We start from the raw sequence: 15,240 nt of genomic DNA, 5'->3' as shown, positions 1-15,240 counted from the left end.
TGGCTACTTTTTACAGCACATCTTAATTCATAAGTAAAATTTTTGATGGTTCAAGTGAAATGTAGTCCTTACTCAAACAATAAAATCATGCTTAATGGGAAAATATTATTTACTCTTTCGATTTTTCAAATTTAATTTTACATTAATTACAAATTAAATACAGGGTAAAATTCATATTCTCAGTCTAACTAGTCATATTTCAAGTGCTCTATAACCAGATGTGGTTAGTGGCTACAGTACTAGACAGCACAACTCTATCCTGAAAGCACCGTGAGGATTTAAAGGGTATAAATTCTACAGTGTGGTTGGTTGTCCAGTAGTATCTGCAATGTTGAATTAAAGAGATACAGTAGATATAAAAGGATTCAGATGAATAATGCAAAGATTCAAAGCACCAAACTATGGTCTCAACCTCAAGATTTATTAGTTGGCTTTCTTGGCCAGTATGCCATGGTATTTATTAACCAAAATTTATTAACCATAGCTTATTATAAGTGCATTTACAATCACTTTTATTTACTAGAGACCATGACTCTACTTCATTTTACCAGGACTCACATTTGAAATTACAATGAAATAGTTTGTGATTCATTGGAATAATTATTAAAATTTTTGGAATATTTTTAAGCTAACAAAATAAACAAACAGTACTAATCATGAGTTAAACTGTGAAAAGAGCTTTTTCATCTAAGATTATTTGTTTTATTAATTTAACACTTATAATTTTCAGTAAATTATAAGTAAAAAGTAACATAAAAACATATCAGAAACATGAAAACGTGTTAGTTTATCTGATTGTGATTTAATTGCATAACATTCTTGTTTCCAAAGTAATGTAATTTACATGTCAGTAATATTAACAGAACTCTAAATGAAATATTCACTCCTAAAGAAAATTCCACCAACCCCCCAAATGAAACTGTTCTCCTTAGTTCATGTTTCTATTTCCTGTGCATACACATAATTCCTATGAAATTATAATAAAATGTGAACATAACTTAATACCTAGATTTTTTCATTTATAAGTATTTTCCATGTTGCTATGTCATTTTCACATATTTTATTAATAATTATATCACATTCAAGAATGTCATAATTTACTCAAATATTCTACAATAACTTGATTATTCCCAGTTTTCAAAGATGTTATAGGGCTATCCTCTGTGCATCTCCAATAATAAGATCACTCTAAGATAATAGATTTACTTGTTATTATATTTTAAAAACTCTGAGAACTGATTATTTAAAATGTTACTTGTCAGTCTTGGATAGTCTGGTAACAATACTAGAAAGGGACAGGGAAGGAACAATACTTTGTAGTGCCTAAGTAATAGATTCTTATATTGTTATAATAGACTTGACTATACTTCTGAATGATAAGTGGTAAAGGTTTTTAGATAATAGAAAACTCAACATTAAAAATAATAATTATTATAAAAGACTTGTATCTTTCCCAAATATTCCAATATCAAAGCAGCACTGAAAGAATACCAAACCCCACTCCAAATATGCACCAACACTAAAATTTAAAGAGAGAAAAATTATAAAATATACACATGATTTTTTAAAAAATTGTTAAGTATCCCTGTAGACAAAAATAAATGGGCTGGGGTTGTGGCTCAGTGGTGGAATGCTTGCCTGGCACACGTGAGGCACTGGGTTCAATCCTCAGCACCACATAAAAATAAATAAATAAAATAAAGGTATTGTGTTCTTCTATAACTAATATACTAATGTATATATAATTATATATATATATTATACATGTATGCATATATAACATATATGTGTTTTATATGTATATATAAAACAAATGGAAACTTATAGCCATAAATAGGGTTAAGCTATAGGCCTACTTGGCTCCCTCCATACAAACAGGCAGAAGAAACCAGAATTTTGATCCTGGGATCAGAGTTAGATTTGATGTTTGAAACTAGGGATTGCAATGGAACCCTACCACTTGTGGGAGGGGAGAATGTTTAAAGTGAGAAAATCACTAAAGCTACAATTTATAAAAGATTATATATCTGAGATGTTAAAGAGGCAATGGTTTTAGTCCCGCAGCTGAGACCAGGCCAAGAAGCTTGCAGGCTTGGTATCTGGATCTGCAATGGCCTCAATATAACCTCAGGAGGGAGCCCTAAGCTGCCTATATACAACCTAGTTCTTGTCTAGGTGGCTCATCGAAAAAGAAGTAAAAGCAACTATAAACACTAGGAAGAGGTAAACAGGAAAGAGAAACTCCCTCTCAAGATGAATTTGAAAATTAAAATTCTACCTACAGAAATATATTTTAATTATCAAAGAAATTATTTACTGCAAAGTTTAACCTATGTGTAATTCTTCACAACAATCCTGAATTATAAGTATTTTTATACCACGATAACAGGTTTGAAACAAAAACACAAAACACAACCTACACAACTGTATATAGGGTTTCTGATTTAAAAATTTATAACAACTTCTGGGAACATTTCTAATTAAGTTAATTTTGTGGTTCATGTTATCAAAAAATGCATATCCCCAATCATCTTATTTTCCCATCTTCTGGAAATTTCCTATAATTGTTGCTTTTGATGAGCCCCTGGAATTATTTATAGAAACTTCAAACCATTTTCAATGTAGTTTAAAGACAACTCTAAACCATGCTCAATGTAGTTTCAAGACAATTCTAACGATTGTGGCTGAAGTCTTCTCCAGAAGAGACTCAGTACACATCTAAAAATGATGTAAAAAAGTATTACATTAATTAGTATCAGATTACCTGTTTTATCATTTTTTAGCAACCCTACTGTGTGGAGAGAATCAACAATTATTTCCCTTGTGAATCTATTTTAAGGCATTACAGATCAATAATTTGAAGGAATACATATTCAAAAATACCCCCAAAAAAGATGTTGAATGATTACTGAAAATACATAAGAAGTATGATTTTGGCTTTAAATAAGAAAAAAATTTCCAGAGTACTACTATTATACAAAAAGTTAATAAGTCATTTAATAATTTCCTTTGTTAGCCATAATCAAGCTGGCTGGATGACTATCTGATGGGAATGCTACAGAAGAAATTCCTTCGTGAGGAAGCAGATATTGGTGAGATCGTCTCCAACTTCAGGACTCAATTATTGGTTGTTCTTTATTTTTTGTTTTGTTGTTATTTTTCCCTCAACATGGAATTTTTAACATCTTGGACTCCCATGCAATTTGTTTCTTGTGTCAGATCATTTAAAATAACAGTGGTTATGTAGGTTTAAGGATTGTCAACATTAAGATTGACTTCTTTTCTTCAGCTGCTTTTGATATTATAAAAGGCAAAGTCGAAAGATTGGTAATTAATAATTCAGTCCAAAAGAAAATAGTATTCATTAGGAGCTATAAAGAGGTGGCAAAGCCAGATAGTAAAACTGGATGACTTTGGAATTTCTGATTGGTATTACAAAGAAGCAAAAGACTGGCACAAAAATAGAACTGCATCTGGAAATCTCTTTCTAGTCACTTGATTATATATAATGTAAAATAATCAAAACAGATGACAGCAGAGAATACGGTAAATATTTAATAGTTATCAGACTGTATAAGTTTGAGAACAAATAGAGAGAACAGGCAAATCCAAAGTTAAAATGAAAAGTAGGAACACAGATGATTTCTTGGTCAAAGCATAATTAAAGATTTAATATATTAAATTAATACATATAATACAGAATTATAAAATATATCAGGTGAGTCAGCAAAGTCAAATGACCAACTTGAATTAAACTGATTACCCGAAACCACTCATAACTGAGAACCTATGCATGGAAGTTCATTGTTCCTACAAGAACAGCATGACCTTTATACAAATAAAGAGCAAAAAAAAGGAGGCACAAGAGTTGGGGCTATGGCTCAGCAGTACAGCGGTCACCTAGCACATGCGAGGCCCTGGGTTCGATCATCAGAACATATAAAAATAAATAAAGATATTATGTCCAACTACAACTAAAAAAAATAAATATTAAAAAAGCATGGACAAAATATACAGATAACTAACTAGGAAAATGATGTCTAGCACAATTGGAACCACCTCAAAAACAAAATAATAAAAACTACACTGGATTAAAATACAAAAATATATAAAAACTACAAAATATGTCCCTGACAAAACAGAAGCCATAATCAGTGATTTTACCCCAAAATACTTCACTACAGCTACAAAATACAGAAATGTTTATTCTCTAATGTTTTATTATTCAATGAATGCCATCCAATGTCCAATAACCATATCTGAGTACTGAAAATGTGCTAGAACAGAGAAAACAAAATTTTAATTTTAATTAATTTATATATGCATTTTAAAACTGATGTTCAATTCAGTTCAAACTTTTATGTATTTTTGGAATATGGGTATATGAGTCTACTTGTTAACAGAACATCTTATGAAAGCACACTAAAGTATTTTCAATAAAATTTAGCATCTAAAATTAGGTGTGTGAAAATATAAATGTAAAATACACATCAGATTTTTGAGGACTTAGTACAAAAAACTAAAATGTGAAATATCTCATTAGTAATGTGTATTTGTGTGTGGGTGTTGGTATGTGTATGTTGCTAGAGATCAAATCCAGAGCCTCAAGCTTACTAGGCAAGCACCACTGAGCTATATCTCCAGCCCCTCAAGTTTCATAAATGGGAATACATGTTGAAACGATATTTGTAATACTGGGTTACATAAAATACATTCTTAAGATTAATTTTACCTGGTTCTTTCTTATGTCTTTAAATATGATTTCCAGAAAATCTAAAGTTACATCTGTAGCTTGTTATCTACCACAGAGTGCTTCTTTAAGGGATAAGTGATTGGAAAAAGTCTGCAATCTGTCAAAAATCTGAAATAGTTGTTGGTCAAGATTGAGTGAGTGAAATTTTTTTTTATTTATTTAGATATCGGGGATTGAACCCAGGGGTGCTTTACCACTCACCTATAACCACAGTGCTTTTTTTTAAATTATTATTTTGAGACAGGGTCCTGCTAAGCTGCTGAGGCCATCCTTGAACTTTTGATCCTCCTGGCTCAGCCTACCAAGTCTCTGAGATTACAGGTGAGTCCTACCATTGAGTCCTACCATACGGGGCTGGTAAGTGAAATATTTTATATTGCCTAGTATAACAAAATATTACTTTAGGCTACCAAGAACTTGCACATTTACATATTCCAAAAGCCATCTCTTTCTTCTTCTTACAGACAATGGTTACGAACCATTACAGTACAATCCTATTGGTTCCAGGACCCTCACAGACACCCTAACCCGTAAATGCTCTAGTCTCTTTCATAAAATGGAACAGTAGTTGCATATAACAGCATACATCCTCCCATATACCTTAAATCATCTCTAGATTACTTGTGATACCTAGTAAAATGGGAATGCTATGTAAATAGTAGCTACATTGTATTGTTTAGGGAATAATGACGAGAAAAAATGTGCACATACTTAGTACAGATGCCATTTTTCCCCAAAATATTTTTCATTCATAGTTGGTATAGAACTGTGGATGCTGAGGGCTGACTGTATTCCTCTGACTTATTGAAAACTGCAGAAATGTGTAATCATCATCATTCTGCCATGTAAAGCATGTAATCAAGTAACCAACAAATGCTTATTCCTCAAAAACTTTGATTCCTTCTCTAGCTTGATTCTCTAGCTCAAAGGCTAAAAAATGCTTTAGCTTTATAAGAGCCAAATAAGGGTATTCAGTTTATTTAAAATGTTGATAAAGACTAAATTTATACAATTTTATGTTTTTACATATACATATACATATACATATACATATACATATACATATACATTTACATATACATATATATGCTTATAAATTTACACACATATTTTCCCCAGGAATAAAATATCAGAACTTCATGCCTTAGTATTTCCCAACCTCTTTCACACCATGGCATTATACAGAAAAAAAAAATGTATTTGCAAGATACACTGGAGTGAACCATTAAGGATGCCCAAGGGAGAACATCACTATGTCAGCATGCAGTACATTAATTGTGAAGTTCAGTGTTAAAGTTTCCTCCTATACACTACAAGAAATCTTTAACCCATATTTTATTTTCATCTGTCTCATATTTTATTCTTATTTATGCCTACAGTTGTGAAAATACAACCCCTCAACGTTTTTAATGGCAATATCCAAAGAAGGCCACAAGATGGAGATATTACCCTATTACCTTTTATATTTATATTTGTGCATTTTTTTCTGTACTTTTTTCCCAAAGGTCATTTACTCCAATACATATTATTACCCTATAAGGCATTAGAGTTACTTCATGATTATCACTCAAAGTTTCTCTAGGACTATTCTAAGAACAATACTCAAGCTAGCTTATGAATCTTACACAATTTATATGCAAATCTCTTTAACAATATAAAGTACATTTATTTGAGCTTGTTAACCTAATTTAATCACCAGTTTGATGCCAGATAACATTAACTATATTCCCAAATCAAATCCAATGTGCAAACTTACTACAATGAAGATAATATGAAGAATATGCTGCAATATGTTGTTCTGAAGGCAATTCAAAACAACAAATTTTAGTGATGTTTTCAAAGATGGCAACATCGTTGAAAATTGTAAAGCTTTTCACAGTAGCTACTTTCTTTTCCTCTTTTTCTTTCTTTCTTTTTTTTTTTTTTTTTTTTTTAGTTTGGTACTGGGTATTGAACCCAGGGGTGCTTTGCCACTGAGCTACATCCTCAGTCTTTTATTTTGAACCAGGTTCTCACTAAATTGCTGAGGCTGGCCTTGAACTTGTGATCTTCCTGCACAGCCTTATGGAGTGTACCACTGTGCCTGGTTGATGCTGACATTTTTCCAAAATACTCTGCACGTCCTGTGGATACCATCTTTGTTTCCTTGATGCTGTTCTTGTGAGGTGTTCAATTTCCAGTGTTAAGATCTACTTCAGGAGAAGTTGATTTGTCTACACAAGGTGCAGTTTCCAAAGCTGTCTACTGAGAATCTGAGACATGTGAATGGAATTGAGCTTTAAGTAACCAAAGTAGAAGTTCTCAAACAACTTTAAAATGTTTCAGTTATCAAATGATTCTCTTTCCTAGAAGATATGTTTGCCACCCACTGTGTAGGGATTGTATCTGATTTGCATTGAGGTCTTTCTCGAATAGTGTATTAATGACTGCAGCATCATAATAACTACTTTTGAGATCAATCTAAATTAAGTCTTAAATACTTTAAGAGGTACAATGCAAAAATCACATGTCAAGGGGCTGGGGTTGTAGCTCAGTGGTAGTGCACTTGCCTAGCATGCATGAGGCACTGGGTTTGATTCTGAGCACCACATACACTTAAATAAAACAAAGGTCCATCAACAACTAAAAAATATTTTAAAAATCACATATCAATTCTGTATAACTACTATAAAACTGTACAACATGGCAATTATTTTAACTTTATCAGTATCTAAATTAGTATGTTTTCCTTAAACAAAGGAAGTTTATTTCCTACTGCAGACAAAAGATCCATACAAAAATACTGTAAGATATAGTAAACTACAAGTAAAATCAAAATTTCAGTTTTTCTACATTATATATACATTAACTTCCACAAATCAAATTTAATCACCAAACTACTGACTCAAAACACTTAAAAGAACCTAAATATTAATTTTATATGTTACTAAAAATGCAGTAATTGAAAATAACTGCTGGGCTGGGGATGTGGCTCAAGTGGTAGTGCGCTCGCCTGGCATGCCTGCGGCCCGGGTTCGATCCTCAGCACCACATACAAACAAAGATGTTGTGTCCGCCGAAAACTAAAAAATAAATATTAAAATTCTCTCTCTCTCTTAAAAAAAAAAAAGAAAGAAAGAAAGAAAATAACTGCTGATAAGATTTGCTATTTTGAAAAAAATTCCCAAAGTCAAAGGTTTCTTGTTAATATATAAATTCAATTGATCAATGAATACTTCCTCAAAAATGATATATTTTAATGGATGAATAAAGTACTCAAGGATTTGCTAGAAATAAGAAGTTTCTATCTTCCTAAGTAGGCATGCATATACACCTTAAGATTTCTCTAAGGATTTCCCCTGCAAATGACAACACGGTTTGTTTGTTTAGTACTGAGTATGGAACCGGGGGTGCTTAATCAAACTAAGCCACATCCACAGCCCTTTTTTATTTTGAAATAGGGTCTTGCTAAGTTACTTGGGAATTCACAAAATTGCTGAGGCTGTCTTTGAACTTACAATCCTCCTGCTTCAGTCTCCCAAGCCACTGGGATAATAGGCATTCCTTCATTTTTAAATACTGTTCACTATATATGCCACAGCATATACAAGTCTCAGGTAACGTTTCAAAATTCTTGTGCCTTTTACAACTTTAAATTATATGTATTCCAAAATTTGTTTAAGAAAATTACTCCTTTTCAGAATTCTAATTATTGTGCTCAGTGGCATTTTAATACTACTTCTTTCCCACTTTAATTCTGCTGCTTATACTATGACATGTCTTTATTTAATCCGTGATTTTAAACACTTAGCTTTAAAATTAAACAACTCAAATTCTATTAGCTGACTGTGTAGATGCACATAGCTAATGTCTACTACCTTACTAGCAATAAAACTGGCATCCATCTAATGATGAAGCATATTGTTTTATATACATATTTTCTCTATCCCGGAATGTGGAAGGAGATCTGCCCTTGCTTTTGCAATATATCTGATTATGTATGAAAGTACAGATGCTAGATGACGGTAATCAGAAACACTAAGTGAATGAATCCTAGACTTACTGAATTTGTTATTAAATAAGATGGGGAATGAAACAAATTCTACCTTGGATTTCTAAGTAAGTCCTAATTGTACTAAAAAAAAGTAAATATAAATAATATCCCAAAACTCAAATATTTAGCTCTTAAAATACTATGAGATATTTTAAAACATAGTATAAGACCAATATTAATCACAATTAAGTTTTTTGATGAAAATAAAGGTTTTTGAAGATTTATGTGACTATAATTTCATGACAGTATATCCTATGTGCCTAACTATGAAGTAAACAATTATCTGTTGCAAAAATGAGGCAACTAACTTGCCCAAGGTCATAAAGCCAGCAGGTGGCCTGGTCCAAGTTCTAGAAACCATTAGTTATTCAAATTATAGAGCTTTGAGAGTGAATGAGAACACTAAAACCTGGTGGATTAAGGGATTAAAAGAAGACACCGTGGTTATTCACTACTGTCCAATTTTCTACATTAATTATCTCCAATTCTTCCTCTTCATTCTCTCCTGAACCCAATCTAACTAGATTACTGATCTCACTAATTTACTGAAATAGCTCTTTGCTGAGGAAGCCAAAGACCTCCACACAGTTAAATCCAATTAATTGTCAGAATCATCTTAATTTTAACCAGCTAAACAGTTGGTATACTGTCTCCACTTGATTTGAAAGACAGCACCTTCCTTGGTTTGCCTTCTGTCTCACTAGTTGCTCCTTCCCATCTTCTTTGCTGGTCCCTCTGATTGACCTGACAATATTTGCATCCCCAAAGCTTAGTTCCCAGACCTCCTCTCTTTTACATTCATTCTCTTGTGTGAACTCATCCAGTTATATGGTTTCCAATTATCTTCTAAGTAATTAATAGTTCTGGCCCAAACTATTATGGTTTGGATGTAAGATATCTCCCAAAAGCTCATATGTGAGACAACTGCAAGAAGGTTCAGAGGAAAAACTATTGGGTTGTGAGAGTCTTAACTCAATCAATGAATTAATCCCCTGATAGGGATTAACTAAGTGGTAACCAAAGTGGTAGGGTGTGCATGAAGGAGTTGGGAATTAGGGCATGGCTTTGGTGTATATATTTGTAACTGGAGAGTGGAGTCTTTCTCTGCTTCCCTCACCACACTGTCCCACAAGGAAGTTCAGCTTCACCTGAAGCTATGAGTAATAGAGCCTACTGTCTATGGTTTAAGACCTCTGAAACCATGAGCCCTCAAATAAACCTTTTTTCGTCTACAGTTGTTCTGGTTGGGTCCTTTTAGTCACAGGAAAAAAAAAAAAAACTGACTAAAACATAAACTTTCATGCTTGAACTCCAGACCTAAAAAACCAAATAGTCATATGCCATCTCCACTTCAATGCTTAATAAACACTATAAATTTGGTGTGTTCAAACCCCAAATTCCTGATTTTCACTCAACTAGATTCCTATTCCATACTTCCCCAACTCAATAAATAGCAACTATGGCAACTGCATCCTTCAGGTTATTGAAGCCAAAATCTTAGAACTGACTTCAATTGTGTTCGTTCTCTCTCTCTCTCTCTCTCTCTCTCTCTCTCTCTCTCTCTCTCTCTCTCTCTCTCTCTCTCTCACACACACACACACACACACACCACTTTTCAAACCATCAGGAAAATTCTGTCACTTCTATGTTCACATTAAATCCAGAATCTGACCACTTGCATCACCCACGTCTATTCTACATTCTATACCACAATTATTCCTCCAAGTAATTGGCACCTTATAGACTATCTTTAACACAATCAAGTGCTCATTTTGAAATTTAACTCAACTCACACATCTCTTCTTTTCAATGCCACCCCTCTCAACTGGGCCCACAACTTACTTATAAGTAAAAGCCAAAATCTTTATAGTGGCCTATAAGGCCCTACATGATCTTCTTCTACCACTTATGACTCTGATCTCATCTCCTCTTATTGTTCTCCTCCATCACTCTGCTCCAGCCACGATGGCTGCCTTGCTGTTCCTAAAACACTAAGCAAGCTCCTGCCTCAAGGTCTTTGCATTTGTCTCTGCTCTTCCTTGAAGAGCATGCTATGTTCTGAATAGCTGAATCCCTCCAAAATTCCTATGTTGAAACCTAACTTCCAATATATTATGAAGTGGCATTTGAGAGGTGATTAGGCCATAAGGTTGGAGCAGTTATGCATGGGATTAGAGGACTTATAAAAGAAGTCCTAAAGAACTGCCTCACATCTTAGTGATGTAAGGGCACAATAAGAAGGTGCCATCTATAAACCAGAAGGCGTTCATCAGACATAGAACCTTCCAGCACCTTGATTTTCCACTTCCCAGCCTCCAGAACTATGAGAAATGTCTGTTTTTGAAAGCTATCCAATTATGGTACTTTGTTATAAAAGCCCCCCAAAACTAGACTTACCTTCTCTGACCATATACTTATGTTTACCTGTTTTCCTTCTTACTAAGTTTTTTCCTAAGTTTCATGAGGTCAGGAGTATTGCTTTATATAAAGGACTACTCTTAGTGTTTAAAAATTCAGCAGACACCAAATAAATCTCTGTTGAATGAATAATAACAAAACTGGTAAGTGCATAGAATCAAGTCTCCACTTTGAGTATTCTATCTACTTTGTCCTGTTCCCAAATGTCTGTGTAGTTACCAAGAGACCTCTTAGCTAAGGCTTGAAAGTTATACATTAAAGATCTCAAACAGGCTGCATTTGTCTCTACCAAATATTTGGTCTCTGAAAGATTTCCAAGAAAAGTTAAGATTCAAATAAGGAACTTGTTCCAATCCATTTCTCTAATTAAAAGTTTCTTCTCACTTTCTGTCCAATTTCAACATAGTAGGAGAGAGAAACACAAATTAAAATAATTTTCTAAATTATTCTTTTCAATTCTACCTCGACAAAGAATCTTTTCCATTATCAATGCTTCTTTACTTCCCCGTGTTTGCTCATACATTGAAGTGCTCTGGTTGTTCACACTCTGAAGTAACTGAAAATTAAGCTGCATGAAATTATAAATGAAAACTATGAGAGTGCACATGCAATGCTGGATTACACAATTGGAAATTTTAAGCCCCTACTTCTAAAATTTTGTATACCTTAATCTCCAAGAATAACTGTAAAGTATCTTCAAGATTTTTAAAAATTAGGTTATGTATAAGCTACAGAATTTACCAATGAATTCTAAATAATTATTCTCTATATTAAATGACTTCTCAAAAATTAGTCTTCAAACTTAGCTTAACTTGGGCTGGGGGTGTGGCTCAAGCGGTAGCCCACTCGCCTGGCATGTGTGCAGCCCGGGTTCGATCCTCAGCACCACATTCAAAGATCTTGTGTCCACCAAAAACTAAAAAATAAATATTAAAATTCTCTCTCTCTCTCTCAAAAAAAAAAAACTTAGCTTAACTAATTATTATTACACATATTGCATCATCATTTACTATGAAATGACAAATATTTTGGAGCAGGAAATGGCACCAGATGATACTTCATAGTATTACAAAATTATTTGCATATTAGAATTTTAAGAGTAAAATACTTGTTTTTTATAATTCTCAAAAATGAAAATTGTTAAACTCGTGGTGCCATGACAACCTAGCAATTTTAGATTCAACAGTAGGATGAAAATGCAATGCTGGAAAATTAAATGTCCATTTAATTGTTTGATTTAAATGAAAAATTAAATTTCCATTTAAAAGTTCAACAGTTCACCCAAACTTTTAGTAATCTAGGGGGGAATGTGCATTTCATCTAGTTAGTTAAGTTCATCTTGAATGACAACTGTTGGTAAATTTCCTTTTTTTTCCCCTGCTCACATAACTATTTAAAGCATTGTATAAAGGACTAAAATGAGATTGTGTGAAATTCTTTCACTCTCCACAATTCTGAAGTCAGTGAAAAGTCATCTTTTTCTTGGCACAAAGTTTCATGTAGACTGAATAATTACCTTCACTCTTCCATCCTAGATGGTAGAAATAAAGGGCAACAAACGGATTTCACAAGTTAACGTTTCAAGCTAAACGAAAGGAAATCAAAGGAAAGACAAAGTAACAGATTCTGCGATAATAGCTGAGCATCTCTTCCAGCAGCACCCCAAGTAATCTACTGCCTTGAAAGTTTCATGGCTTCTCCTGTGAGTCCCAGGACCAACCTGGTGGAGGCTTCAATTCCTCCAGATTTCTAAACTGTGATATGAACCCCTATCCAACAGGCTGAAAAGATTACAAAGTACAGTGCAAAACAAACACTTCTGCTATACAAACACTGGCCAAAATGCGAGCCTATGTTTCTCAGAAAGGAAGAGGAAAGGAGGCAGATGAAATAAGAATAAAAACCTCTACCCGCACTACTTTTCCTTCTTCCTCCTGTACAGTGGGAATGGGGACCGGGGAGAGGATCCTGTCTAGAATGCCAGAGCAAAGAGGAGGTATCACCGCCATCCAGCCTGTCACTGAGACCGGAACTTGAGAAGTTGCAGCAAGGGTGAAAAACTGGAAAAGTGAACGAAACCCTTGCCACGCTACAGTTCCGAGGAGACGCCGGTGAATTGGGCTGAGGATGGCAGCAGAGCCGGGAGTGAGCACATCCAGTCCCCGGTACCCGGCTCCCTCGGAGGAACAGGATCAGAGTCCGCCTCAGCGCGCCTGTCCGCCCGGACCCGCGCGCTTTCGCTCTTACCTGCTGCACCCCGAGGAACTGGTAGAAGTTGAGCTGCACCTCCTCCACCAAGTCAAACAACTCTAGGTCGCCGCTCTCCCAGCCGCGCGCCGGCACCGCGGCCGCCAGCAGCAGCAGCGGCAGCAGCAGCGGGCACCGCGGCAGCGGGGTCGAGAACCGCACGAGCCTGCGGCGCTGAGGAACCCGCGCCAGCACGGAGCTGGGAGCAGACATCGCTCGGGGCTCGGAAAGGTCACCCGCCACGCAGTGCTGTCGGCCGAGACCCAAGACGTGGCGGGCAGCGCCGGCTGTGGGAGCTGTGCCTGTCAGTCAGAAGAGCGGGCAGCCTCTCGAGAGTCACCAGCCAGGCGGCCGGTGCCAGCTGGAGCACAGGAACGGTGGGAGCGGACGACCGGACCCGCGGGTGCGCGGGCGGGGCCGCAGCCGGCTCTCCCTTCCGGGGACCCTCACCCCTAGGCCTACAAACAGCTGGAGAGCCAGCGCCGGGGCGCTGAGGTTTCAGAGGGGGAGAGGCTTCCCCTCGCCTCAGCCTATCGCAGGCCTCGCTTCCGGTGACATCACGTTTCCTAGCAACTGCGGAGAGGGGCGGGGCCGGAAGTAAGGACGCTAAGCGCCCCAGATCTAGGCCTCCAGGAGAGTTGTCTCTGGTGCTCGCGCTCAGCTAGGAAGTGTAAAGTGTGTTTACACAGGTCTTTTAAAAGATTGGACAGTTAAACATCACGCATCCACCAGGAAGATCCCACCTGTAGGTTTCCGTTTTGCCCTCCGCTATTGAACACTAAAAGCATAAAGAAGCCTGAATATTGATTGTAGCTTTTATTCCATACAGCACAGGTAGGAGGAATTGAACCAATACCTAAAACAGGAGACAAACGTAGTGAGTAGTCTACAGTTTTGTTGTTGTTGTTTCATCTCCAGTCTTGTCTTTTTTTCTTTTTCTTTTTTGAGACAAGTCTCATTGACTTGCTTAGATCCTCACTAAGCTGCTGAGATAGCTTCCAACCTGCCATCCTCCTGCCTCAGCCTTCACAGCTGCTAGGATCACAGATGTGCGCCAAGACACCAGTTTTAGGCTATCTTTTTGAGAGAAGAAAAGGAATCCTAACCAAGACAAAAAGTATAGCTCAAATTATAAATTAAGATTTACCAGCATAACACCATAAAATAGGCAATTGGGAGAATTCACAATGGTGACTCAATCATAGTCTCAGAAGTGTAGTTTATCCACTTTGGAGTTCTTTTCTTGATTGAGAAAAGAAAGACATCTAGGGCTAAAAACCTATTTTTTTCTTTTTTTCCGTAACAATGTCTCACCTTCTGGTCTTGTGTTGTTTCTGTTCAGTGCCTTTTAAATATTTTTCCTCCACCACTGTTGTTCTCTTATGTAAACTTTATTTCATTTTACCTTTCTCACATTTCTCCTCTCTCATTTGCTACTGTTATTGAAAAAGTAAGTGCAAACAAACAAACAAAAAGCTTGCCTAAGTTGAAGTGCTTGAGTTAGATAAATTTGGTCCCTTGCTTTTTCACTTCTTGGATCTGGCCTTTTAAATCGAGCTCAACAGGGTTATTGTTGTTATAGTTGTTGTTGTTATTATTATTATTAGGTATTGCGGATTGAACTCAAGGGCACTTGAGCACTGAGCCACATCCCCAGCCCTATTTTGTATTTTATTTAGAGACATCTCACTGAGTTGCTTAGTGCCTTGCTTTTACTGAGGCCGGCTTTGAACTCATGACCCTCCTGCTTCTGCCTCCTGAGCTGCTGGAATTACAGGCAAGTGCCACT

At 35.9% G+C, this 15,240-nt stretch overlaps 1 protein-coding gene across 1 annotated transcript in view; it reads right to left on the bottom strand.

Moving 5' to 3' along the window:
- Dnajc1 (DnaJ heat shock protein family (Hsp40) member C1) overlaps positions 1 to 13,992 on the bottom strand; it is a 210,355-nt gene extending 196,363 nt beyond the window's left edge. Inside the window, exon 1 of the mRNA XM_005325773.4 lies at positions 13,452 to 13,992. Within this exon, the coding sequence (XP_005325830.2) occupies positions 13,452 to 13,664 (213 nt within the window). The 5' untranslated portion in view covers positions 13,665 to 13,992. The remainder of the gene's footprint in view (positions 1 to 13,451) is intronic.
- Positions 13,993 to 15,240: the final 1,248 nt, after the last annotated feature.

This window comes from Ictidomys tridecemlineatus, chromosome 10, assembly GCF_052094955.1.
Source record: "Ictidomys tridecemlineatus isolate mIctTri1 chromosome 10, mIctTri1.hap1, whole genome shotgun sequence".
Taxonomy (NCBI): domain Eukaryota; kingdom Metazoa; phylum Chordata; class Mammalia; order Rodentia; family Sciuridae; genus Ictidomys; species Ictidomys tridecemlineatus.
This window is presented reverse-complemented; position numbering and strand designations above follow the sequence as displayed.